The 26,564-nt window shown below is 40.6% G+C and overlaps 1 protein-coding gene across 2 annotated transcripts in view; it reads left to right on the top strand.

Annotated features, from left to right (window-relative positions):
* The window catches only part of SDK1 (sidekick cell adhesion molecule 1), a 396,992-nt gene that overhangs the window by 309,238 nt on the left and 61,190 nt on the right, over positions 1–26,564 (top strand). For both annotated transcript variants that reach the window (XM_082772472.1, XM_082772473.1), the window contains exons 23-29: positions 505–614; positions 3,121–3,271; positions 5,171–5,408; positions 11,109–11,224; positions 11,490–11,679; positions 13,692–13,790; positions 21,721–21,915. In XM_082772472.1, coding sequence (XP_082628598.1) covers positions 505–614; positions 3,121–3,271; positions 5,171–5,408; positions 11,109–11,224; positions 11,490–11,679; positions 13,692–13,790; positions 21,721–21,915 — 1,099 coding nt within the window. The remainder of the gene's footprint in view (positions 1–504; positions 615–3,120; positions 3,272–5,170; positions 5,409–11,108; positions 11,225–11,489; positions 11,680–13,691; positions 13,791–21,720; positions 21,916–26,564) is intronic.

The following is a 26,564-nucleotide window of genomic DNA, read 5'->3' on the forward strand; positions in this document are numbered from 1 at the left end:
CTTATGTTCTTTGACTTTGTTCTTGTTTCTCTGTCTTCATTTGTGTAGCGTTTTACCTCCATTGAGACTTACTTAGTATGCATCAGTTCATGTAAGTTATTATCAAGGCTATTTTTCATTTTGTTATATTACTCCTTAATATTTTTGTATTGCGGCAGTGAGATTGAATGGGGTAATAGCACTCACGGTGTTTTTCTGGAATAGATCCTATCAGAGAATCCCGGTGAAGTACCAATTAGGTACAAGTTGGCTAACTTGGTTATGCTGTTGCCTTACAAATAGCTAATGTCTTGTTATGTGAAAATAAATATTAAATGGATATCACATGTTTAGAAGTATTTGTCCTTCCATTGCACTGAATGGCACAAATTGCAAAATTGGGTATGTAAAATTACATATATACACACACACACAGATCTTATATATATACACACACACACATAGGTATGCAACACACACACGTATAGTCTGCTTTATATTTGTTCCTACCTTTTCTTTATACAGGTTGGTGTACTAGGTGATGAAGAAGAGTGGGTGAATCTCCATGAGGTGGAGAATGAACCTGATGCTCAGATGCTGGAGGTACCAAACCTTACTCCTTACACTCATTACAGGTAAGAACAGCAGGTAATTAGCTGCAGTGTGGGGGGAAAAAAAAAAAGAAAAAAAAGTTAATTGCATCATGGAACAGCTTTCCTAATCAGTAACAGCTGGCTGTATTTTGTTATCCGAACAAAAGGGAAAAGGTTCACTGTTTCCACAGTTTATACTTAAAATTGTTTGTCTGATACTGTTAATTATAATTTGCATGCAATATAGTTCATAACATTTAAAAGGGAAGACAAGTGCAAAGTGAAATGGTATTATGAGTAACTGATTTCCTGTGACTTCTCTCAGCTAAAGGGCGCACCAGTGTAACATCAATCAGTGACAAATCAATTGTAGTTAAACTGGTGCAAACTTGTAATTACATATTTACATCAGTTCAAACATCATTTTATTGATTTAGCTTAATTTGGTAACATCAATTAGATGAAGCCTTTGTTTATAAGAATTTCCCAAATTAAACTTAATAGATATATGCAAGGCTTAAGCTGATTGAAGTGCATCTACGTTATGGGTGCACCCCTGTTAAATGAGGTTGATTTTTAAATCAATGCAATGCAAGTGATGCATTGCTTTAGTATAGATAAGATTTGAGAATTTGAGATATTCAATCATAACAAAAATACTTTATGAAATAGCTTGCTAACATAAAGTCTCGTTGGCAAGGAGGTATAGTGACAAGTGTTAAATCAACTTGCAAGAAGCTTTGTACATTTTCCCCTTTCTGAAAGGCCAGTTAGCTATCCCATGTGCTGTAGAGAGCTAGCATTAGATAAAACCAAAGTAAAGTTTGTATCATTTAAAACTAATTGGTACACCACTAGTCTTCTTCCCTTAGTCAAAAGCCCAGAAACATACTGGAGAGTTTCACAAACTCTCCACTGAAGTGTCCTACACCTCACCCTTTTATTAAAGTACTTTACTTTTTATCCTTTTTTTTCTTTTTCTTTTTCTGTTTTTTTTTTTTTTTTTTTTTTTTTTTTTTTTTTTTTTCAAATAAAAGCTCTTTCTAAACTTTGGTACATGGGCAGAGATATCTTGTACAGAAGTTTAGAAAAATGACCTAGGTTGAAAAGACTTTGCTCTCCAAAATGGTAGATCTTTAAAGCTGAAGAGGCATAGGTGATAGTAAAGTGCAGATTGTACCAGAGCTCAGTGTTCGGTGTCCATGCAAAGTATCACTTACACACATACCAGAGGCATTGAGAACTGTCTTAGGGCTAACAAATAATAACAAAGTGTATGATGAGTTTGGGATATAGATAGATAGATAGATATACACACATTTTTCTATCGAACTTTCTGGTTTATTTTGCTGCTACATCTCTTTTCTCTCTCTGGAGCATCACACTCATTTTCCTTACATACTTACTGAATATTAGAGTGACCCCTGAACCCTCTGATTTTCTTCATCATCATTTGTACACTAAAGCAGCTCCTTGAATTTTACCTATTTTCTCTCACAAAGATGAGCTTTTTTATTTTGTTTGTCTAGAACAATTTTATGTAATTTTTTTTAAACCTCGAGTGTTGTTGCCAAATGGATTTGTTGTTCTCTAGTCAGCTTTACTTATTACCTACTTAGGAAATAAATCATGAAAGCTAATTATCAGACCACATCTTTATCGGCCAGCCTCTTTTCTATATTTTGTGCCAAGGTTTGACACTAGAATCAAGGACAGTATTTGTTTAATGTGTTTCCTTTAATGCATTTTCCAAGGAGATCAGGGAAGATAAGTAAACACAGCTATGTTGACTAGCTCACCCTTTCTCCAAGTTCAGTCATTAGGTCCAAAATTGAATTGTTTAATATGAGCAGGTCATGTATTTATGTGCAAGTGCTGGATGCCTCTAATTGCAGTACCTTCTTGTGTTTATGATGGGTGAGAGTATCTGAAATGTACAGCACGTCTTAATTATTTGGTGCTTCCTGAAAAAAAGATTTCTCTAAATCTCTTCTGACCCAGTAGGGATTTCTATTGTAGAAGAGATGGTTTCAAGCAGACAGGTTATTTTTTAAAGAACCATATCCATATTAAATAACTTAATCTTACTTGTGCAGGAAACCTGAAAATGCAGCATGGGGATAAATCAGCTTCTTTCAACCAGTAATTGAGGGGAAATGTTATCACCAGAATATTTTTTATATTGACAGGGAATGAGAATATCTGAAGTTTGATATTTTAATACCTTTCTGGATGTATTGTGTAAGTGCTGCAAGAGAAAATCACTTACAGCTAGCATAAGCTCATCAGACTTAGCATAATTAACGTGAATTTCTCACACAAATACCTAAGTTTCTAATAGACCCTAAGCTAATCTCGTTTTCATTTTTTTAAATACCTGAGAGGATCAGAAAACGGTTACCATCAGCCATTCAGCGGTGAATACAAAGGGGACCTACACGCGATGACCTTTGCAGAACATTTAGAGAGACCCCGTTCGTGTTTTCCCACCCTTTGGGTGTTTGGGAACACAAGGTGCCTCTCGTTGAGCCTCGTCCCTCTGCTGCAGGTTCCGGATGCGGCAGGTGAACGTGGTGGGCCCCAGCCCTCTGAGCCAGCCCTCGCGGGTTATCCAGACGCTGCAGGCTCCTCCGGACGTCGCCCCTGGGAGCGTGACCGTGCGCACGGCGAGCGAGACCAGCCTGTGGATGCGCTGGGTGGTGAGCCATCGAGTGGTGATGAGGGGGTGCCAGCACCCGAGGCGCGGAGGCAGTCCCCAGCTCAGCGATGCTATTTTTTTTCCTTGCGTCTGGCATAAGGAGTGACGGCAAAATGATTTCCTTTTTCAGAATACTCAGAAATCTGAGACTTACCTTAAGTGCCTTATTAATCACTTAAATTACCTACTGCCACTGCCTCTGCCACTTCATCAGGGGAATATATGCCTGTGTGTAAAGCCTCGGCTTTTGAGACTCTAGTTCCACAGTCTGGGTCAACATGTGGGACAGAAATATAATACTGGAGCCAATTTGCAGTTTCCTAGGGCTCAGTTGTTTGCTCTATATAAAACAGCCCCCAGAAGGTACACACAGGCCGTTGACAGTCATCCTGCCCGTACTGAATCGCTGCAGTTCAAAGACAGCAAAGTTTGCATGTTACGCTCCTGTAGGAAGATATTTATGTGAAAGGCTATGGAGTTATGTGATAAAGCGTAGACACAACTGATTAATTGCAAAGATGCAGTGATTGATGACACTGCTGTGCCCCTTTGACTGTCTCACTTACCTGTAGGGTGGCCACACTGGGACTTGTTTGGCAATTAACCTGCTCCAGAATGGTTTTTCTTCTCGCCTGTTAGGTCGGATTTTCCGCTGGGGTTACTGTGGTGTGAAGCTGATGAAGCGCAGGTTTCCTTTTGCCAAAGCGTTAGCTTTTCCATGCATAAACTCATTACATCTAGAAGTCAAAATCAGGCTACAGAAACAGGAGGGGATTTCTCCCATCAGCCAGGAATAATTCTAATTTGTCAATGGAACAGGAGTTAGTTCTGAACCTTGAAAGCCCAAAACATCAAACGCGAAGGCATCACCTCAGGATGTGTAGAAAAGCCTTTGCAGTTCATTTGATAGGACCCATGTAACTCCTTCATGGCTTTACTGTGTGAATAACGTGCCCACATTGTTAAACCTTTGGTACTATAGCCAGACCTACACGTCTTACATCAAAATTAACTCAAAGTTGTTTTAGAGACTTTTAAAAACTTTTAAGATTGTGTTTCCATGTTGCACTATCTGGGAGCCTGGTTTTCGTGAGTCCAACTGTGCAAGGTTCAGAAGGAGCAACAGCCACAGCTAAAAATGCCCTGGCATACCTTTTTCATGCTTGATAACATCAGCATTTGAAAGTGTTTAATCTCTTTTTTTCAAGACCTACAGGTGAATCTGTGTCCCTCTGGGAGCTGGGAATTCCTTCCTTCCAACAGAATAAGGGTCACATTTTTAGCCCTGCTTGCCTGCGGGATATAGTCTTCTAAGCTGTGAAATGTTAATGTATATCAAACTTTGCCAGTGAATCAGAACTGAATCTCAGCCATCCGTGGCATCGTGTAGTTAGTTTTATGAGGAGAAACTTGAAACTTCATGAAGTAGGCTAATTATTTCATATTTTAATCTCCCAAATTGCTTGAGGAGTTAGAATACTGGAATAAATCTCTGCTGATAAATGAATAGGGAGAGAGTCAGTAAAAAAGTTTTTTAAAAAATACGATAAATGAATTTGTCACATGCTCCAGCAATTTATCATTCATTTCCATAATTAATCACAAAGCCCTGAATATATTCTGTTGGTATCATCTCTGTTGATACACCCACAGCAAGTGGCACAGTTCTGCCAGCATATCTACGTGGTACAAAATAAAGGTAAAAATTAAAAGAAATTTTCAAGCAACACAGAAATTAGAGAAATGAAAGATAAATAAACCTGGAAATCAATCCTCCTTTCTCTTTTGCCTTCCTGTGGCCTTATACGAGTTTAGACAGCCTTAGCGTACAGCGTGGAAAGCCCTGGCAGTGTGTTCTGTGTAGTAATATTGTGCTTTTCTTTGTCTGTTTCTCTGGCAGCCCCTCCCCGACACACAGTATAATGGCAATCCAGAATCGGTGGGGTACAGGATAAAGTTCTGGCGTGCGGATCTGCAGTCTCCCACCCTGATGAAGGTTATTAACAACCGACTGGAGAGAGAGTACACGATCGAAGATCTGGAGGAGTGGACGGAGTATGAACTGCAGATCCAGGCTTTCAATGCCATCGGGGCGGGACCATGGAGTGAAGTAGTGAGAGGTCGTACACGGGAGTCTGGTAAGTCAAAGCACTGTGTCTGCCGTGAAGGACATGCTGGAGAATTTTCAGCATTCTATGCCTTTTTGTTCAGCTTTTTTTTTTTTGCTTTTTTTTTTTTTTTTTTTGCTTGTTGATCCATTAAATCAAAAATGAAAGGAAAAAAAACAATCTCTAGACGCACTGAAGGCAAAAAGACGTATAGACATTTGAGGGGGTTTATTTATTTATTTGTCTTACTCCTACCATGTTTTCATGCATAAACCTGAGGGTTGTTTATTTAAAGCAAATAAAACAACCTCTCCCCACTCCTGCCCCAGTTTGGCAGCATAACAGGTAGCACAACAAGAAGCTTGTGTACAGCCTTCTCTTACTGAGCAGCCAGCACACGCTTCCTCTCCCTCCCTAGTAGCTCCATTGCTCCTAATTCTCCCCCTTCCCCTATCTCCCTCTGTTATGGGGCAGGTTTTCTGGCAGTTACGATTATCTGAAATTTAATTTCAAACTCCAAGTATTTCTAAAAGGGCACAAATTATTTTAGAGAGCTGATTAGCCACATAGAAATAAGATAATTATCTGAGCTTTTGATGACACATTTTCAAAACTACCTTCTAAAATTGTGTACACAAGGTTATATAGACATAACCTTCATGTAGACATAGAGCGTGGGTACTGTACTGCCTAGCTGATTCATCCATACTCGCATAGAGACTTCAAATACCATAAGCAAACTCACAATTTCAGGCAACAGTAAATTATTGTTAGCTCAGTAGCAACAGTAAAGCAGATCTTGAAAAGCTGCTCTCTAGCTGTTAACTTCCACATAGCCTGTTTCCAAACCTGCCCTACATGCACCTGATAAATTAAAATTCATATTGCAAGTGAATGATTAAAAGAAAGGATGACACTTATGTTTTAAAAGTTATATAATAAAAGCTTCTTGTGACCTATGGTCCAATGCTGATATTTTTTCTTACTATTTTTTCTCATTTTTCTTAATAAAAATGCTTTTCAGTTTAATATTATGCGTACCCTACACTTACAGACACAGGTACATGTGTGTTCCCTCTGTACCATGCAGTGCTGGTTGGTGTGAAATGGAAGCACTGTGTGTAGTGCACGATTTGGTCTGCTGGTTCAGATAACTGTCCTTTGAACTAGCTGAGAAGAAGGCCAGACAAAGTCATCCCCTTCCATTAAAGTGCTGCTTTTTGGGAAGTAGTAATTGGAAAGCTATTGCCAGAGGTATTTTAAACAGGGCATGTTTGTACTGGAGTTAGAGATAGCATGACCCAGACAAAATAGTTTTGAAGTGTTTTGTATCATAATAAAAAGATACCGCATGCTCCATTTTCTCCTTTCCACTACTCTTCAAACACTTCTTTTGAAATGTAGTAAATACTAAGATTAAGTGATTTCATAAAACCTTAGGATTATAGTGCTCTTGCTCAGCATCTAAAGATCAGAGGTTACATGTGTGTATTTGGCATTTTCTCTTGCGGTATTAAAAGAAGGTTGACTTGAAAATGATTATAGGAGGCACACTGAAACCAGGATCAAAATAATACAAAGCTGTGATCTAGGCATAAGGACTCATTTGTTTTTTTCATGTATTTTCTTTGATACTAACATCTGATTTTTTGAACAGAGCAAGTCAGGGCTCAGCCTTTTGGATGTATCTTCTTTAATTTGCAGTATACAAAAAGCAGTGTACGTGGGCAATCTGCATGAGAGAGGGAATCAGCAGTTAACCTGCATGTACCACAGAATAAGGTTAAAATAGGAATAAAATTATCAAAAGCTGGCGAAAGAGGTCAAAACATTTTTTACACCTGTCTTTTGAATTATGAGAAAAATTACATTTATCACCTGGGCTTTCAAAAGCAGGTATCCTAAACATTTCTTTTTCCATTTTATAGATACAAAGTCCTAGGAAAGTGGGTTTTGACTGATGCTGCAGATGTTAAACATCCCTCAAAGTGGGCCAGAGGTGACATTGTCCAAGCTGGTTTGTTGACAGAACTCTCAGTTCTGGGTTTCACACCATCCGAGGAGCCTCAGAAATTAGAGTCCAGGCACTAAATTAGCTCATGCTATCTAATGACCATGCAGTCACTGGAGTCCAAAATCTGTACTAAAAATAAGACTTTACTGTGATACGAGATCTTATCACTAATAGCTGAGCAAGCACACACTCTAACAATAAAGGAGCAGGCTGGTACAGGTATTCTCCTGATTCTGGAGCACTTGAATTTGAAACATCTTAAAACAAAGAAAAAGGAAGAATAAATAATGCAGTGGGTTTTGGTTACCCAGTCTTAAAAAAGTTGGGAAGCCCTTAAATGAAAATCTGGGTTAAAAATGCAAGCAGCTAAAAATGGAGGGGGATGAGTTAGGATTTTTAAACAGGACAGGTTTTATCAATCTGATTTTGTTTTGTTTTGTTTTTGTGTTATTTAATTTCTAACATAAAAAAAAAAACCTTACTTGATTTTACAGCATAAAATAAGTACAAAGTAACAAGCTGAATTCATACTCTATGAATTGAATATGTAGTAGGTATAGTATAGAAAAAACAAGAAAACGTGAAGATATCTGATTTATTAGAGCAACAATGACAGGGCTGATTTGTTTTAAATACAAACCTTATTTTCAAAGAGTTCATCTCAGATACACCTAACCAGTTCCTTCATATTTTCTGGTATTCAGCTACATGAATGTGTATAGTTGTCTTCAAAATCAGCTCCTACACAAGCATGGTCACAAGGATCAATTTCTGATGAAAGTCAGAGACAGACTTCCATGAAGCGGTTACCGTGGTGCAACCAAGCATCAGTTGATAATTCAAATGTGGTCCAATGTCACTGCAAGATTTGTCAGTTGATACATGCTGAGAATGTGGCCTGCAGTATCTAATTTTATACACAAAATGGTTTCGTGCTCCAGCTATGGTGCTTTTTGCTATGGAGAGAACCACTGTATCATGCCATCTAGCTTTCTTAGCCAAAATTCAGACTGTCTTATTGAAAGATGCTTTTGGCCTAGTTAGAGACATAAAACAGCATCATTTGCTGTATATTAAATATGGTTATATCAGCTATAGAAAGAGGATGCACGATCTTGGATGCCAAGACAGATAACCTTAAAAACTTGTTTTCCTATTGAAGTTCAAGTGCAAAGTACCAGAAACTCTATAATTTCTAATGTTTGATCTTCTAAAGTACAGTTTGGCAGTTTGCTGGATTAACTAATCATTTAGTTTCAGTTTTTCTGGTTCATTTCCTTAAAGCTCTGCGATATTATGGAGACTTGCTTGGCTTCTGCACTGTTCTTGTAGGTTGCTAATGAGAACTTTGCTTTGGAGCTTTCAACTAAGTCTTCAGTGCAATAGTTAAGGAAACAGCATTAGAGAACAGAGTTTGCAGAGGACAGAAGGATCTATATGCCTCACTCAAGTCACTAATCAGTCTTAGCAAACTGTAATTACTTTGAAACAGGATATCCTAAGAGAGTAGGGAGGTCAAAGAAATGAAGGTTACATTTCAATTCGTTCTTAAATGGCTGATCAAACTGCATTACCTGACAAAAGATAGGCAACAATAAGATCCATGCTACCAGTCAGAGGTCTGGAATTCATACATCCGTATTAAAATAAAATTCTCAACACCAATATGAGAATAGCAATGGAAAACTAACATGGAGCAAAATACTTGATCAATGCAAGTATTTTTGCCATTTAGATGTTGGGTTTATATCCCTCCCCAGGGAAAGGGGACATTCAGCTGCTCTGTCACTGGGAATTAGGAGGAGTCTGAGCTAATAAATCTTCCAACAAACCATTCTCTCCTTTGTTAGCTTTAGAGTCCCCCTGCCAGCAGCGTGATTGTACACACACCTCAAAGAAAGCATGCACACAGGGCCAGCCCGGGCACAGCCTCGACCTTTTGTGAATTCGGGAAATCTCGTGGCTGCTGATCAAAGAGAAAAAGAAATATTTGTAAAATAAAGGAACTTTCACTCTTGAAAGGATTCAAAGCAGATAAAATAAAAATAAATGTGGCTGGAAAGGGCTTCTTTCCTCTATGCATTCTGGTTTCCTGCGACCCACCTCCACCCTTTCTCTCTCCAGAAGTGATTCATGTGGGAGTAGCTCTTTGTGAAGATCTACAGATAAAGTTATGGCAGCTATCCAAAGACATTCATGGCTCCTGGCAATCTATTTTCCTTTAACATAATTATATCCTTGTGGGGGATAAATCTAGGAGAAGATTTAAAAAAAAAAAGAAGAGCACTTCAGCGTTGGAGGGGGAAAAAAATGGGATTTTAGTCTGCTGCAGTGTCATGTGATGGTGCTCTGTTCCTCATGTCCCATATAATTGGTAACAGGGAAATTGTTTCAGAAATGACTATCTCTGTGGTTAACCTTGAGTGCACAAGGGTGAGGACTAGTGTCTTTTTTTTTTCCCCATTTATATTAATTCCGGTGTCATACTCATTATCTTGTTCATGTTGCTAGGAGCTTCAGAAGCTAGCCTTCAAAACAGCTGATCTGTTCTTTCATTTGGACAGCATTACTTTTGGCAGAGACTTGTGCTCCTTTTTGTGATATATTCAGCACCTAATCAAGCCTTACTGTCCATAAGTACTTGTGTAACATAACTTGGTGAGTGTTCTCTTGAGGTCTGACAGGTGTATCACGCTTTAGGAAAGATTGCACCCTTCAGATGTTGGAAATGCCACAGGAAAAAAATGTGAAAGGGCAGCATAAAATGTGAACTCTTAAAAATAGCCTCCAATTTTGCTTGCATAACACTGCGTGCTATTAAGCTTGCCCACAAAAGCTTGCAGTTGTATGGTGGTTTTGCAGTGGCTTGAGTTTTAATGGCATGAGAAAATGCAAGTTTGCTCCTCTCTCAAGTCAGAGAAAATTACAGTGTTCCCGTGCCATCAGTTCTAATAATGTTTCTAGTTTCATAAAAGCCAATTTTGCAACATAAATGAAATAGGCATATCTTTCATTTACACCGTATCAATCCCTGAAAATACACCTTGCATTAATGTATCTGTCTATAATTGATGTATTGCAAACGTTAAGCACCATCACATAATCAAAAGGCTTAGAGGTTAAAGCACTTCTTACTGAACTGGGAGGTCTGGGTGCTGTCCAGTGGTTGGAATTATTGCTAACACTAGACAAGATGCTATAATTTCCTTTTGGATAGTATAGGAAGCCAGGGTGGCTTAAAACTTCGTGATAGAGTAGATCATACTGTAAGATAAACTCTCATTCATAAAGATTTCTAGCTTTTGGCATAGGGAAATGAAGCATAAGGAAAAGAAATGCTAGGAGATAGACGTTTGTAGAAGTCCAGCAATTTAAACTTGATTCTAATTACTGCAAATATATAGAACCTCAAGTTTATTCATGTCTGTCTATATTTACTGTTCTTCTGTAGACTGTGATTAGCGTTGAGTGTTTAGCTCTTTACAAACATCATGATTTCTGAGACAAACTGGTGAGAAATTAAGTAGGCTGAAATGTGAAGATGATGTATAATGAAACTAGAAAAGAAGGGATTGTTCAGAATGTATTCAAGTCCTTTGGGATTAGAGTAGTATTCTAAGGGATCCTGAAACAATCCCAAGCAGATAGGGAGATGGAGCAAAATGACCTGGAATGTTTTACCTATTTCTGCTGTTGGTAATGCTGTTTGATTCTAGTTCCCTCTGCTCCTCCTGAGAATGTGTCCGCTGAAGCTGTGAGTTCAACCCAGATCCTTCTGACATGGAGTGCAGTCCCTGAGTCAGAGCAGAATGGTCTTGTCCTAGGTTACAAGGTATGCAAGTGGAGTTTCATGTTTTCTACATTTTTAAAGCACTACCTGGATACGTTTTTGCATTTGTAATTTATTGTTCACTTGGGGGATGTTAATATTATCCATAACTCAACCAGATAAGATAGCGGAAGCATGCTGTTTTTGAAAGGGGTGACTGGTGAATTTAATCTCATTTTATATCATGTGAAAAGGAAGAATCTAAAATGCATACCCTTCTTTCGGTAATATGTTTTTCTTTCCATATTCGTATGCATTTATTCTACAGATACTTTTCAAAGCAAAAGATTTAGACTCTGAACCAAAGAGCCAAATAGTGAGAGGGAACCACACTCAGTCTTGCCTGCTGTCTGGCTTGCGGAAATATGTGCTCTATGAGATCCAGGTCTTGGCATTCACTCGCATTGGAGATGGAGTCCCCAGCTCTCCTCCAGTTATAGAAAGAACCAAGGATGATGGTAAGTGTACAGGTTGCCAAAATAAGGGTTTGTCTTGATCCAAATTTTAACACTATTTTCTTTTAGTAATGCAGGTGTAGAAGATAGTCCACACTAAGACTTTTTGGATTTTTTTTTCAACTTTGAACTGAAAGGACTTGATCCTTACCTAATATAACTGTTCCATCAATCATGGGATGAGAATTGGCAAAAACATTGAAAACTATAGTCACCATTTCCTCTTTCCCCACAGCTAATGAAGAGGAAAAATTCTTCTAAAATTATTTGTACTCTGAAGCTTGATGTAGACTATTTCTATTGAAGACAATTTATAGAGCCCAATTATAAATGTCTATTGAAGTTCAATCATGCTCTAAAGAAAAAGTAGAGTGCTACAATTGAAAGCAATAAACAAATCTGGGTCTGATTGGACTGAAGGAGAGATATGGAATTTGCAGCTTCAGTAATCCATTCTCTCTTTTTTTTTTCTTTCTTTTTTTTTTTTTTTCCAAAAGAATAAGGCATTGACCGTGGATGGTGATCATACCATCTTCCTTTTGTAATTCCCTCCAGTGCTTCCCATGAGCTCAGGGACTCTGGAGTGCAGTTTCATAAGCTGAAAAACCCTGGGCAACCCTCCGCACCCCAGTTCTGTTTGAACACACCTGCAGGGTGAGAGAATTCCTGCTGGTGGGGTTGTACAGAAATTTAATTCAACTCTTAGAGCATTTTTTGCTTTGCAGATGCTATAGTTGCTTTTAGTTTCATTACCTTTTTTGCTATGAAGGGTAGTATCTGTGCAAGAGGCTTCTGTTTATTACTCCCAGTGAAGAAAAACAAACAAACAAGTTTGTCAAGATATTCCCAGTAGAAATGGAATAAACATTGGTATCTACAAGCAAATTCATTAAGGCTATTTGGTTGGGCTGAAGTGCATTCAGACTCCTGGCTTAACCAGGCATTTTCTGCAGAGTGCAGGGAAGGTGCGAGAGCATGCAGGGACAGGAATGGGACAGAACGGGGACAGCAGCTCCCAGGCATTTCTTTTAGCCATTTTCTCAGCATTCAGCCTCTGTAGTGACATGGCTTTTCTTTGAAAGGAAACAAAGAGAAATTGCTGTTAGCAGAACTCTGCAGGGAGTAAAAGAGCACTCACGGAATTGTATGTATCAGACTTTAATGAGAAATATTTAAAACTGTTTGTTTAAGATAACCCCATTATAGCAGTTCCCTCCTTAAGTGCATGTTGGCAAATGATACAAATTGTTCTTCCATCTCCGTACTCCTGACATAAATATGTTGTGTCTCCTCTGGGCTCAGCTTAATTAAATGTATCATCAGGGGTAACACGCAGGTGGAATTTGTGCTGAAGGGGAAATTTTGTGGATGCAAATGTGTGAATTAACATCTCCTCACCTTGCAAACCTGGAATGGTCAGTGCAGCCACCAGCCATCCTTATTAATGTGCACCTCACCTGCCTCGGGTTCTCCTGCTCAGACCTACGTGTTTAAAATGCACGTGTAAAATCAGAAAGCAGTTCAAAGCTAGCACCGATGACACAGACAGGAGATATTATTCAGCTCCAGCAGGTGTGAAGTAGATTAAGCTGACACAACTCCTGTCCATAAAGGCAGCTCAGTGACTTGCTTCGTGGGATGTGCTCGGTTATCTGGTGACGGGGCAGTGATGCAGCTGGCTTACAGGGGCTCCCCGCTATGCCACTGGGAGATAACTCACAGAGGTCAAGCTCATTTGTCAGAGCATCCCGGTAAACTCATTTCACATGTGCAGTAAAACACAGTAGGGTGTACTAGTTCTGCATTGTGCTTGGAGCTCGTGGGTGCTGGAGGCATTCAGCCATGGACAGGATCCCTTGGAGTAAATGTGTTATGTATGTACGTGGGTGCTCCTAACCATCTATTTATTATTGGTGAGCTACACCTTGGGCTGCCTTCCATGTAAAATAAGCAGAAAACTTGTAATTCCTCTGACACGCAATGCCTGCTAGCGTGATCTCTGTTTCTCTTTCCAGCCCCCGGGCCGCCTGTGAGGCTGGTGTTCCCCGAGGTGAGGCTGACGTCGGTGCGAATTGTTTGGCAGCCGCCGGAGGAGCCCAATGGAGTTATCCTGGGTAAGAGGGAGCAGCAAAGAGGGCTGGCAGGAGAGGGCTGGAGACCAAAGGCTGTTGGGTTTTCCTTCCCCTTGCACATCAGATTAGAAGTCCCACATAAGCAGATCCATGGCTAAAGAAAAGAAAATAGGCTGGTATATCAGCTGAGAAACACGGTGTCCTGCGGTGAGGAGGAAAATTCTGCCAGGCTCCGTGGCGCGTGTTTTCCTGAGTCAGAATTGCATTTCATTCATGGCACTGTGTTTGAGTTGTCATCTCTCTTTCTATCTCCATTTGGATTTGTAACCTGCTTGGCTGGGCTGTTTGGCAAGCTGCCTGATGAGCAACAGCAGGACAGAGTTGGTTTTTCCCTTCCTTCCCCCCCAATTGCCTTTGCCAGGCATCCCTAACTTGTCATTTTCACATGTGCTTCTGTTTTACTGCTTCCTTCAGGTTGCAAGGAGTTAACTCACACTTGGCATTTTATTGAGGTAAACAGGGGCAGCAAGGAATGAGAGGAATTCATGAAAAACCTTCTCACTTTCCTGCTATTGTAACTCCCGGGTTGCCTTTGCACCAGGAGTATACCAGCAGCTACCTTTAAGACGTCGAAGGCTTTACAATGTAATAATCTATTCTTGCCTCTTAAATTAATGTAGCTAATATTTACATGGTAGTTTTGTCTGTGTTCTGTGCTGATGTTCAACACATTCTATGATAGTCTTAGCAGGTGAGTAAGGGTTATCCCTCTAAATATCCCTTTAAGTAAAGGACTAGTCTGTCTTTGTGTTTAGATCCTGAGTCAAGAAGCTGGAGTCTTTGCCTAGGTGTGTAGTTTCTCACAGGGGGTGCTCAGGGGGTAATCCTGACACCTGAAGTTGCAAGGAAATCATCAAATGGGGTCCAAAGGCAGCCTCTGCAGGGATCTTCTTAGCACAAGAAAGAGAGTTTGCGTGAAACTTGGCACCGCTTAGTTGTCAGAGACAGATCCACGCAGGGTTTCTCTGCAGCTCAAGGAAGCTTGGCTTCCAGGTTGTCTTGTGGGTTTGATTTGTTGTGTTTCTTGTAAGGAACTGTGTGTCATTTAAGTTTGCTCTTAGTGGAGACTGGGATTTGAATCACAGGATGTGGTTAAGGAGAAAAAAAATCATTTGTTACAAATGATGAGAAAGTACAAAAGATATTTTGCTCTCTGGACTGTTGCAATGTCTCCCGTTTCTGCACTTGGTCAGCCTTATTTGCTGGAGTTGCAAGCTCGGTGGAGTAAGAACTCTCTTTTATTTCGTCTTTGCACAGTGCCCTGTGCAATTCATCCACTCGTTCAATTCTGGGTCAGTGCCACAACACTGATGACAAAATCATACAAGTATGGGGCTGGAAGGGAAGGTGAAAGGTGTCCCTTAGCATGATTGTCATGTTTAACACGTAGACTGTTGTCTCCTGTGTCTTGCACACTCCATACCCAGGAACACATCACAGGGTACCTGGTCCAGTATTGACTTTTTTGCAGCACTGGTGTTGTAATGAAGTAAGTTATGGCTCACTATTAAGTTCTTCCCCTTTTCTGCAGGTCAGTCCCTCTTTCAGGTATACATTAAGCTTTTTCTTTGTAAGTGCAGTACTTTGCATGTATTTTTATTGAATTTCATCTTACTGATTCCAGACCATCTCTTCTCATTAACAGGATCACTTCACATTACAGTCTTGTCCTTTAAAGGGCTTGCAACTACTCACAATTTGGCTTTATTTTTGAAGTTTGCAAGTAGACTGGCAATTCCATCAGCCAGGTCACTAATGGAAATACTGAACAGAAACAGACTCAGGACTTGTTCTCATGAGACCTTACTTAATATGTCCTACCGATGTGTTAGCAAACTGTTGCTAACAACATTTTGACTTTTTTTTTTTTTTTTTTTTTTTTTTTTTAAATGATCAAGGCAAAATGTGCAGTATTTTTCTTAAATTCTGTTTCTCTAGCTTGCTTTTGACAGGGCCATGTGGAACCATAGTAAAGCCTTACTTAAAGTCAATGTGGATCATATCTACTCTTCCCACCTGGCCAAATTACGCTGTCAAAATGGAAAACAAATGATTTGTTATTTATTATTTGTTCCAGGCAAATATGTATTAGCTGTTCCCTGGCACTTAATTATCTCATGGATGTTTATATATTTCCTCAATATTTTTTTTCCAGGATCTTTCTAGGTATTAAACTTTAGCTTAATTTGTTCAGAACTCCTTTGTTTTTTCTTCCTCCATTTTATAAGATAAGGTACTCTGCTTGCCCTTCGGTAATATTCTGGCATGTCACCTGCCCTCCACAAGTTCTTGAAGATAATCACTAATTATTCAGAGATGGCTCCAGCTAGTTATATAAGCACTGCAGGGCAAATTTCATCAGGCCTTTCTGACTTGATTACATCTAGCTTAGCTAAATATTCGTTAACCTATTCTCTATTCTAGCCTACATCCATACTTCTATTGTTGTCAGTTTTAATTTGTGTTAAGTATCTAGTCAATATCAACGGGTTTTGTGTGAAAGTGAAGCAGCAGAGGTACCAGGCTTCTGCTCTTTTGTGTCACCTGTCTTGTGTTCATCTTTTATTCCCAGTAGTTGACCTCTCCTTCTGTTTCTTGTATTTCTAATGTATTTCTAAAATCTTTCTCACTGCCTTTGCCCTTTAAGTTATAACTCACTGTGCACTTTTAGCTGTTCTGATTTTGTTCCTACATGCTAGTGCTGTCTATTTATACACTCCCTTAGTAATCTGTCCTGTTTCAACTTTTAGTACAATTCAGATCAGATTTTCAGGTCATTAGTGAGATCTGAATGCAAACGTACTGGGCTCTTAACATCTTCTGTCTGCATTGGGATAGTTGAACTTTTATTTTTGTTTCTTTTAAAATTGTCAGCTAACCTGAATTCCTTTTTCCCTTAGAATTCCTTCCCAGGGGGCTTTACCAATTTCCCCAGTCCACTTCTTTGAAATCCATTGTCTTCATTCAACAGTTTTCACTCCTCTGTTTTTTTGATAGTAGAAAAACTGAGGTTCCTGGAGGAAGTAGTTAGCTGCCAGTGTCAGAGAGAAAAAGTAAAAATTACATTGGGTACTTACTTCTGTGATCTTTTATAAGAAGTGAGGAGTGCTTCAAAAAAAAAAAAAAAAAAAAAAAAGCATTCTAAAGGTTGCAAGTTTTTCTTTCTTGTTCACTTTTTAAATCTTATTACTGCAATGAACTTTTGAAAGAGCAGTGTAACCACCACCCTCTAGCACACTGAAGTAGAATTACTGGAAAATAATAAGTTAATATTACTTTGCAAGGTGCCCTGTTATTCACTAGTGGGGTTGCAAGGAAAAAATACTTTTTTCTTTTGCAAGAGCAACTTATATTCACAGCCTTTGAACTAATGTTCCTGCTCTGCTAGCTTTGTCCTCTGAGTATACAAGCACCTTTGCAGCTAACATTTTTGTAATCTATATCAAAACATGTTCTAGCATTTCAGAGAGAGATTAGCAGGATGAAATACTGGCAGGCACCAAGAGGGAAAACTACTTGTTTGTTTGTTTAAATATTTTACTGTAGAGAACTGCTAGATATTTCCACTTCTCCTTTCGGGAATGTTACAGTAACCATCTGAGGCTTAATTCTGTCTTCTTTTCTGCACTCCATTCAGCTAGCACCCAGCGTAGCTCCTTCAAACACTATTAAAGGAAAATGATGCATTAATGTGCATATATGCAAGTCTATCCATGAGCTTCCCCTGAAAACAAGAGCTCAGGCAGCATCCTTCCTGGTTAGTATTCCTCGTGGTACGCTTGTATTTAGCGTTCACCTGAAGCTTATTGCAAAAGAGTGTAAGAACTCCACTGAGAATTAGAACCAAAATTGGATGTAATCCATGTTTGCAAATGCGTATTTTGATCCTAGGCTGCATTTGCACACCCGCTGGCCCTTAAACAGATAAGCAGTAAAATCAACAAACTGGATTGCTGCTCCACTAGGCAGACCGTAACCTCCCAGTATCGTTTGGCTTTCCCTAAGTTCTGTGACAAATTAATAAGTGTTTGTATCTCTGCTGCACCATGGCCTGCATGAGCGGGTGCTGTCAGTTCTGAAGGGCTTTGTATGGTGATGAGCTTGAAAGCTTTTTTATATTCATGGTGTGTTGTCATCTTCCTGCCTGTTTGCTTTGGGGAATCTGCTGGCTGTGTTAGTGACCTAACATTTAACAGGCAGTTCAGACTGTTGCCATTTATTGAGTTCAGAAAGCATAGCTCATGAAACTGCTTGCAGTTGTGCAAAAAATACTTAAGAAGATGCTAATACAAAAATAAGCCTTGTTTCAATGAATAAATAAACTCCTGAGGAGCTGATCTTTCAGGTTTTTTGTTATGCTAGTTTGGCCTGGTGAACAGCAGAACTCCCAGTAACAGAAGAAATTTGGCGTCTAAGGCTATGTAGGAAAAAAAAAAAAAAAAAAAAAGGCAAGAAAAATGAAGAAAACGGTACATATCCCTCTGACTGACCATCCAGGTGATTAACATTCTGTAAGATACTCCTTTCCTAGAAAAGTTTGCTGCAATCATCTTTTCAAGATTTCATTTTCTTTCATAAGCTTTGATTTTTTATTTTTTTATCTAACGTATCTGTAACATCTTATTGTCGTAATCTAGTAAAGAAATGTGGCTTCCTTATTCATCCTCTGCAGTAATCACAGGTATTGCCTCTTACAGCCCTCAAGCATACATTAATTTCTCTTTGAACACTTTCCATTTACCTCTATTGATTTGCCTCGTTTAATTTCACCCAACATTTCCTGTCTTCTCCCTTCCCTTGTTGCTGAAATTCATCAACTTAATAATTTTATCTTTTTGATCTTGTGTTAGCCCTAATTATTATCTGAGCTGTGGTTTAATATTACATTTTCCGTGTCACTCAGAGCAGTGATTTTTATGACGGAACGTATCTTGGCTGCCCAAATTGTCTAATAGTGGAAGGTGATGTAGGGGATCAAAATTAAGATACTGAGTGTGTCTCAGGAGGTTTGTAGGCAGCAACAAGAGTGAGCTGAGTTCAGATGCAGAGGCTGGATATGTACCTTCGAATCATGCTGAGGGAAGTGTTGAGTTTCTGAAGAAATATTTAAAGATGCAGGCTATGGCTGTGTAAAGTCTGCCTGAGACACCCAGGAAAATAGATATTTACCCCAGCTGTCACCCGGCATGGCACGTGTAGGGGAGGGGACAGCAGTGGCCGGTGCTATTTTTCGAAGGGGTGCATTGAAAGGGAGTTTGCAGAACCTGTCTGAGATGGTGTGAGAGATTTCTTTTTTCTTGTAGCTAAATTAGGTTTTACGCTAGCCAAGGATCCACTCCCGTGTAAGGTGTTATGATGGCCTAGATAAGTGTGTTCCTTTGCCTGATCTGTGCACATTTGTAATTGGCTTTCTAGCATGAGTACCACCATTTAGCAGTAAATAGTTGTCTTTCTATTTCCTCCTCACATTTTAACTACACTTTATATTTTAGAATGATTTAGAAAAGAGAGAAAATTGCTTGACAATGATATTTCACAGATATACTTATCTTTTAATAACTAGATAAATCTAGTTTTCTATTCTTTTAATATTGTCTGTTTCCCTCCAGGTCTTATTCTTTACATCTTAAGTCGCTTTATCAAACTTCTTTAGCCATCTTAGTTGCTTCTTCCTTCATCTTCCCTGCTGCTGTAAAAATTGCCCCAGTGCTTTTCTCTTTCTGTTTTCCCCTTTATTGAGATCTTACATTGGGGTTCTCACTCCTGTGTTCTGCACATCTGTATAAACAAGAAAGCTCATAATGTATCCATTCCTTCTCCCCACTGCTATCTATCTTCCTGTGGACTTTTTCAAAAGATCAAAATGCCGTAGTATTAAAGATACAGAAATATTGTGAAGAAACATATGGGACCAGCAATGGGAAAGCTGGTGGGTGAAAGAAGGTAGTTTGCAGGAGAAGAAATGAGATCTTCAAAGACTAAGACGCTAAGACTTTGCTGGCATGTAAGCGTGCTCTGGCGTTCTGAAAATCAGGCCCTGTTAATCCAACGTTACCCACCCAGCTGTGGACAAGTTGGTGTACAAATGTGCCCAGCACATTCACTGGATACCCACAGCAGTACGAAATGAGGCAGGTCAGGTGCAGGAAGCTTTCTGTTCCTGGGGCATGTTTTCAGGTGTGGGTGGCTGCTGCATATTGGGGCAGTGCAGTGACACAGCTCTGTCTCAGCTGTAACCACATCTTGCAGGTGCTCTGAAGGCCGGGTTGCTCTTAGAGGTGGCCATGCAGCCAGGTTTGTTCTACGTTAAGGCAACTATGGCTGTTGCCCTCCATTTCCTAACATCTGCAGAAGAAGAAAAAAAAAAAAAAAAAAAGGCAAGGAAATGCTGGGGTTTCATCAACAGCACTATGAGAACCAGCACACCAAAATTATTACCATCTGTATCCCAATTAAATTTCACTGTTCATGAGAGCATGTACCACACACAAGTATGGCATTTACTCAAGAGAGCGCACAAACTCTGTTTGTGTCTTTCCTGCGAGTGGGGCTGTGGCAATTGTTGCATATTCACAGTGAAAAATAAATGCCTTTGATTTTGTCTAGTAGCTACAGGTAAGATACGATGTGCAGTTTTCATGCACTGGCCTTCAAGAATGAAGCACACCGAGCTTGGCTCCCCTTGTTGTTGTTTCAGCCAAAATTTGGTGGGAGTTCAAACTCTAGCTGGGATATTAATTCCAAGAGAAAAAGATGGTCCCAGGTGTCTGCAGACCCCTTTGTCTTTCAGAAGATGAGCAGACAGTTGGCAGAATCATGTCATGACTATTTTGTTTTCAGCTGCTCTGATTTGGATGTGCTGGCTGCCCTCCGCCCCGCGTAACTTCATGAAGCATTTAATCATACAACTGTATTCAGCTTGAGCAATAAAGCCCCACACCAGTTCGGGTATTAATTGATTTTGGAAGTTAGCAGCTGGACTGAAAGTTACCATCAAGCTCCAGGAGTGAGAGCCTGATTCAATTGCTGAATGTACAGAATGAGTTTGAACATTTGGCAGACCCTCTATGGGGGCCAGTTGTTGCTAGTGGTGCATGAGAACTCTGGACGCCCTCCTTTGCACAGTTGGATCATTAATAATACACACTAAACTGCGAGCTCGTAATCATCAGGCAGGCAGGTTGGAATGAGGGCTATCATTTGCAGGCATCCACAAAATTGATTATTAAGTGCGGCATGATTTAAGCAGGACCTCACAGCTTGCAGGCTTCTTCCTTGGGGTGTGGACAGGGATAGAAATGTTTAAAGACAGAAGGAGAATGATTTTATTGCCAGTCCCAGCCTTCACCGTACAGTTACAGGGGAGTGAGAGAGCTGAGAGAAAGGCAAATGCAAAAAGCAGGGGCAAGCATTTACCTGGGTACAGCCGAAGAACTTTTAGTTTCAACAAGTGCTATCATGGTGCATGTTAGAGGGGAGAACAGTGTGTGTGTGTGGGTTTGGGTGGAAAGCTGAGAGAGTGTTGTCCTGAACTCGCTGAGCCAGGTGAGATGAATTGCATAAACTATATATTTCATTGCCTTTCCAAAACAGTATAAGTATGCTCAGGAAAGATTATACGTTTTTGTGTCTTGTTGGGATGAAGGATGGAAAGCGAAATCAGTTCCAGGGCAGATAATATTGAATAGACCCTTGTGTGCGCCGCAGTGTGTAATTTGTCCATAAGGTATTGCACCTGACTGTGGACGGCTGGCATGTAGCAGAGTTTTAAAGCCCTAAAGGAAGCAAATTACTTAGTTCTGGTCCAGTTAAACAAGTAATTACAATAAAGTAATAGTTTTGGTGCTCTTTTGTTCCTGCTAGAAAAACATCCTAACCTCTCTACTCTCTTCTGTTTTCGCTGTGATTTCAGGTTATCAGATCGCATACCGCCTGGCCAGCAGCAGCCCTAACAAGTTCACAACAGTGGAGGTTGGTTCAACGGTCAGGCAGTTTACTGCTACAGACCTCACCCCTGAGTCAGCATACATCTTTCGGACGTCTGCCAAGACAAGGCAGGGCTGGGGGGAGCCTCTGGAAGCCACGGTGATCACGACAGAGAAAAGAGGTAATGCTTGCAGCCACAGGTTGAGGAGCTTTCTGTTGCATGCCTTAGAGCCTGTGCTGCACTTAGGGGAATTTTAATAACAAGCTACAGCCTGTACACCTCCTCCTTCTCACACCATAAACCTGCTCCAAACCATAGCAACATCATGATTTTAGAAACCTGGTGAGCAAGACAGACTTTTATGAGAGGCAGTTCTTCTAACCTGCCGGGCTGTTGGAGATTGATTTTTCCATCAGCTGCTATATTGGCCATATGCAGCCTCCTTCTGCAGTCAAATAGTTTTATTTTTTTCAGCTCTCTTCTTTTCTAGAAAGATTGCAAGCTTAAGAACGTAAATGATGGATGAATTACATTGATTAGGGAACACAAAATGAGAGTCAGTGATGTTGCAGGATTTCTTCATGTGGTTCCTCCATTACACCTTAATCCGACCTAGTGTGTTAGTAATTACTTTGGCCTTTTCACTGCTGTAAATTCAAGCAGAGTGTTTGCATCTGGATTGTCCAGAATTTTTCTACTTCTTGTATCAGGCTCAAAATGGTTATTCACATTCTGCATCCTCAAATTCTGTTCTGTAGGGAACCTACCTGAAGAAAGCAAGAGCTCCATGTACATGAATGAATGCAGATGCTTAGATAAATGTATCAAAATGAATCACAGAATCACAGAATTTTCTAGGTTGGAAGAGACCTCAAGGTCATCGAGTCCAACCTCCAACCTAACGCTAACAGCCCTCCACTAAACCATATCCCTAAGCTCTACATCTAAACGTCTTTTGAAGACTTCCAAGGATGGTGACTCCACCACTTCCCTGGGCAGCCTGTTCCAATGCCTCACAACCCTTTCAGTGAAGAAGTTCTTCCTAACATCTAGCCTAAAACTCCCCTGGCTCAACTTAAACCCATTCCCCCTCGTCCTGTCACCAGGCACGTGGGAGAACAGGCCAACCCCCACCTCGCTACAGCCTCCCTTGAGGTACCTAAAAAGAGCGATAAGGTCGCCCCTGAGCCTCCTCTTCTCCAGGCTGAACAAGCCCAGCTCCCTCAGCCGCTCCTCGTAGGACTTGTTCTCCAGGCCCCTCACCAGCTTCGTCGCCCTTCTCTGCACCCGCTCAAGCACCTCGATGTCCTTCTTGTAGCGAGGGGCCCAAAACTGAACACAGTACTCGAGGTGCGGCCTCACCAGAGCTGAGTACAGGGGGACGATCACCTCCCTAGCCCTGCTGGTCACGCTGTTCCTAATACAAGCCAGGATGCCGTTGGCCTTCTTGGCCACCTGAGCACACTGCTGGCTCATATTCAGCCGACTGTCCACCATCACTCCCAGGTCCTTCTCTGCCTGGCAGCTTTCCAACCATTCCTCTCCCAGCCTGTAGCTCTGCTTGGGGTTATTGCGCCCCAGGTGCAGGACCCGGCACTTGGCCTTGTTGAACTTCATGCAGTTGACCTCAGCCCATCGGTCCAGCCTATCCAGATCCTCCTGCAGAGCTTTCCTACCCTCAAGCAGATTGACACACGCACCTAACTTGGTGTCATCTGCGAACTTACTGAGGGTGCACTCGATGCCCTCGTCCAGATCATCGATGAAGATATTAAAGAGGACCGGCCCCAGCACCGAGCCCTGGGGGACGCCACTAGTGACTGGCCTCCAACTGGACTTGGCTCCATTCACCACGACTCTTTGGGCCCGGCTATCCAGCCAGTTTCTAACCCAACGAAGCGTGCGCCAGTCCAAGCCAAGAGCAGCCAGTTTCTTGAGGAGAATGCTGTGGGAGACGGTGTCAAAAGCCTTGCTGAAGTCAAGGTAGACCACATCCACAGCCTTTCCCTCATCCACCCAGCGCGTCACTCTGTCATAGAAGGAGATCAGGTTCGTCAGGCATGAATCTGCTCTGCATCATTGCTTGTTTCTAATGCCTTGGCTCAAGTAACAGCTCAATTATCCAGTCATAGAATGGATCTCCAGAGCTAACAGAAGCTAACATTTTCTATTTGTGAAGATTTTTTTTTTCATTCAGAGCTAAAATAGAAGGTATTAGTAGAGAACAAGAGTGTGGGCTTTACTTTGTTCTGACATTATATGCCATGTTCTACTGCAAAGCGTTTATCTAGTCTCTTGAGCTGGTGAAGTCAAAACTAACTGGGGCAATCCCTTGTGCAGTTAGTTTTTGTGCCATGTGCCACCTTGACCAATTGTACAATTTTCATATTGATTTTCAATAAAACCTCACCCTCAAATATTACTACCATACAACTTCTGTGATTTATAAAAGCACTGTTCAGAGAGAAGCACACTTCAGCAGGTAGCTAGAGCAGACCTCTGTAGACATCTTTCAACTACTCTTAGCACTTTTGTGTGTGCACATGTACGTGGTCTTGACTCTAGCCCAAGATTTGCACACTAATACTACAAATAATATTTACTTTTGGTTCTTAAAATGCGACTGGAAAGTGATCTCTCATTTTAAGTCCTTTCTACACTTCACCAATTAGTTAGTGCAAGAGCAAGGATTTTGCATGCTATTTGCTCACATCTTCCTTACTCTTTTCCTATAACACTTCTGAAAAAGAAAAGTCATTGGCCTGATACTCAACCACCAGCAGGGAAAAACGATGGGTTGCATTTCAGCTACTTAAATCCTGTGTGGTTGGTGTTAAAATTCCCACCAGCATAGCTCTCCAGGTCACATGCAGCCTCCCAGTGTGTAACAGTGCAGTCCTTAGAGAAAGAACCTCTAGAGCTGTATTAGGAAACTTAAAGTGCCTCTGCTAAAGATACTGTCCATCAAGCAGGTTTATCAGCTCAAGGTTTCTTCCACCCCTGTCTGATTGCTGTCAAAGTGGAAGTTTAAAGTCAAATGTATAAGTTTCAGGGGGAGAAAAAAAAAAAGGCATGCCCAATAAAGTGAATACTCAAAGCTCAGAACTTCTCCTTTTCAACAAAACGTGCTCAGATTTCCCAGGCCATGCACTGGCTGTTGCTGGATACACAATAGCTCAAGGCAGAACTCCCAGCTCCACTGCAGGAACAATGATCCCTTGTTGCTGTCAGTGCTTTAGGGTTATCTTGAATAGGCAAGTCATAAAATAAAAGGAACTCTTTCTCTTTTTGATGGATGGCTCTACTGTGTCTGTGCATGTGCTATGGAACTGAGTCCCAAGGCACTGAGAGTTAACTGAAGTGATCCCATATGTAAAGTGTAGAGAGAAAAACGTATAATCTTACATCAACAAGATTAGTGTGAGGAGATGATAAAGAAGTTTATCTAGCGCAGCTATTCTGTGAACAAGTAAACAAACAAACAAGCCTGGAACTTGTATACATGATAAATATTCTAGAGTGAACAGATATTTACTTTCCATTAATAAAAACATATTTAATATCCTTGTTGACCTTGATAGTGAGGTAAGCAGGCATGAAAATTCCCTCGAAGATCAGCAAAATTGGTCACTTATTCTTGCCCTTTAAATTCCCATAGTATAAACCTTTATATTTTACAGTGATACCTCTGATTTACAGGTCCTGAGCTGTATTGTAGCTGTATTCTCCAGACATGCTTCTGTAGAGCTCTGGATCTACATAATGGCATGATACCTTTCTGACTAGTTAGCACCAGGGATCCAGGCAGAACTGAGTCAGAAGATGTAAATGTAGCAAGAAATTAAAAGGAGCCCATTGAGTCATATGGCCTGGTCTTACATTCCTGCACAAACAGCTCACCTGAACATTTGCTTGTGGCTAAATTCCCAGAAATAAACTCTTTATACTAATGCTTTTGTACAAACAGTCACAAAGTGTATCTTGCAATACAGGAGATTTTAAGATCTCCCATTAGCAGCAGAAGGAAACCCAGTCATGGGAGACTGACTGCAAGATCTGACCTGCCCAAAACTGCAAGCTGGTTAAAGCTTATCAGCAGAGAGTATTAAATCCCCACATAACACTCACTTCCTTTGATAGAATAACCCTGAATACCTGTCTCAGCCTGTCAGTGTAAGGCATTGACCTTTTGCATTGTACTCTGGATCGCAGGCAGCTGGCACTGAGGGCTTCCTACAGCTAATAGCTTACAAATCTTTTGGCACTGATGTCAGCAAGAGCATGCTACAGAGAGGTGCCAAAACATATAGGAAATGTTTTCAGGGGATGGCAAACAAATAATGTGCTCGCCATACAGAGCTGTGAGGAATCATGCCATCAGAGGGATGTTTATGGAAACGAGTGCTGATGAAGTTGAATTGAATTGCTTCTCAAAAGCAAGTCACTGCAGTGTCTCCAATCAATTTCTGCTTTATTACATGCCACACATTTTAATCAGAATCAATAATCTTCATGATAAACAATTAAACAATTATTCCTCACTCTATAGAGTTTCTCTATTGAAATCAATGGAGTGCAGAGACACAGTGATTGGAAAGGAGATCTATATTGAAACAGTTGGGGACTGGCATGCTCACACCTGCGTTTTACCATTCCTTGCCTCATCTAAAGGTGTACTGTTGATTACTTCAGGGAGATCTCCCTCAGCATTGGCAGTGGCTGGTCTGACTTTGCAGATTCAAAGTTAGTAAATGAGAAGGGAAGAAGAGGGGAGGTCTGGAAGTGAACTGAAGCAGGTATTGGGATGGACTGTAAGTTGTGGACTTGGA

The sequence above is a fragment of the Aythya marila genome, assembly GCF_965140915.1.
Source record: "Aythya marila genome assembly, chromosome: 15".
Taxonomy (NCBI): domain Eukaryota; kingdom Metazoa; phylum Chordata; class Aves; order Anseriformes; family Anatidae; genus Aythya; species Aythya marila.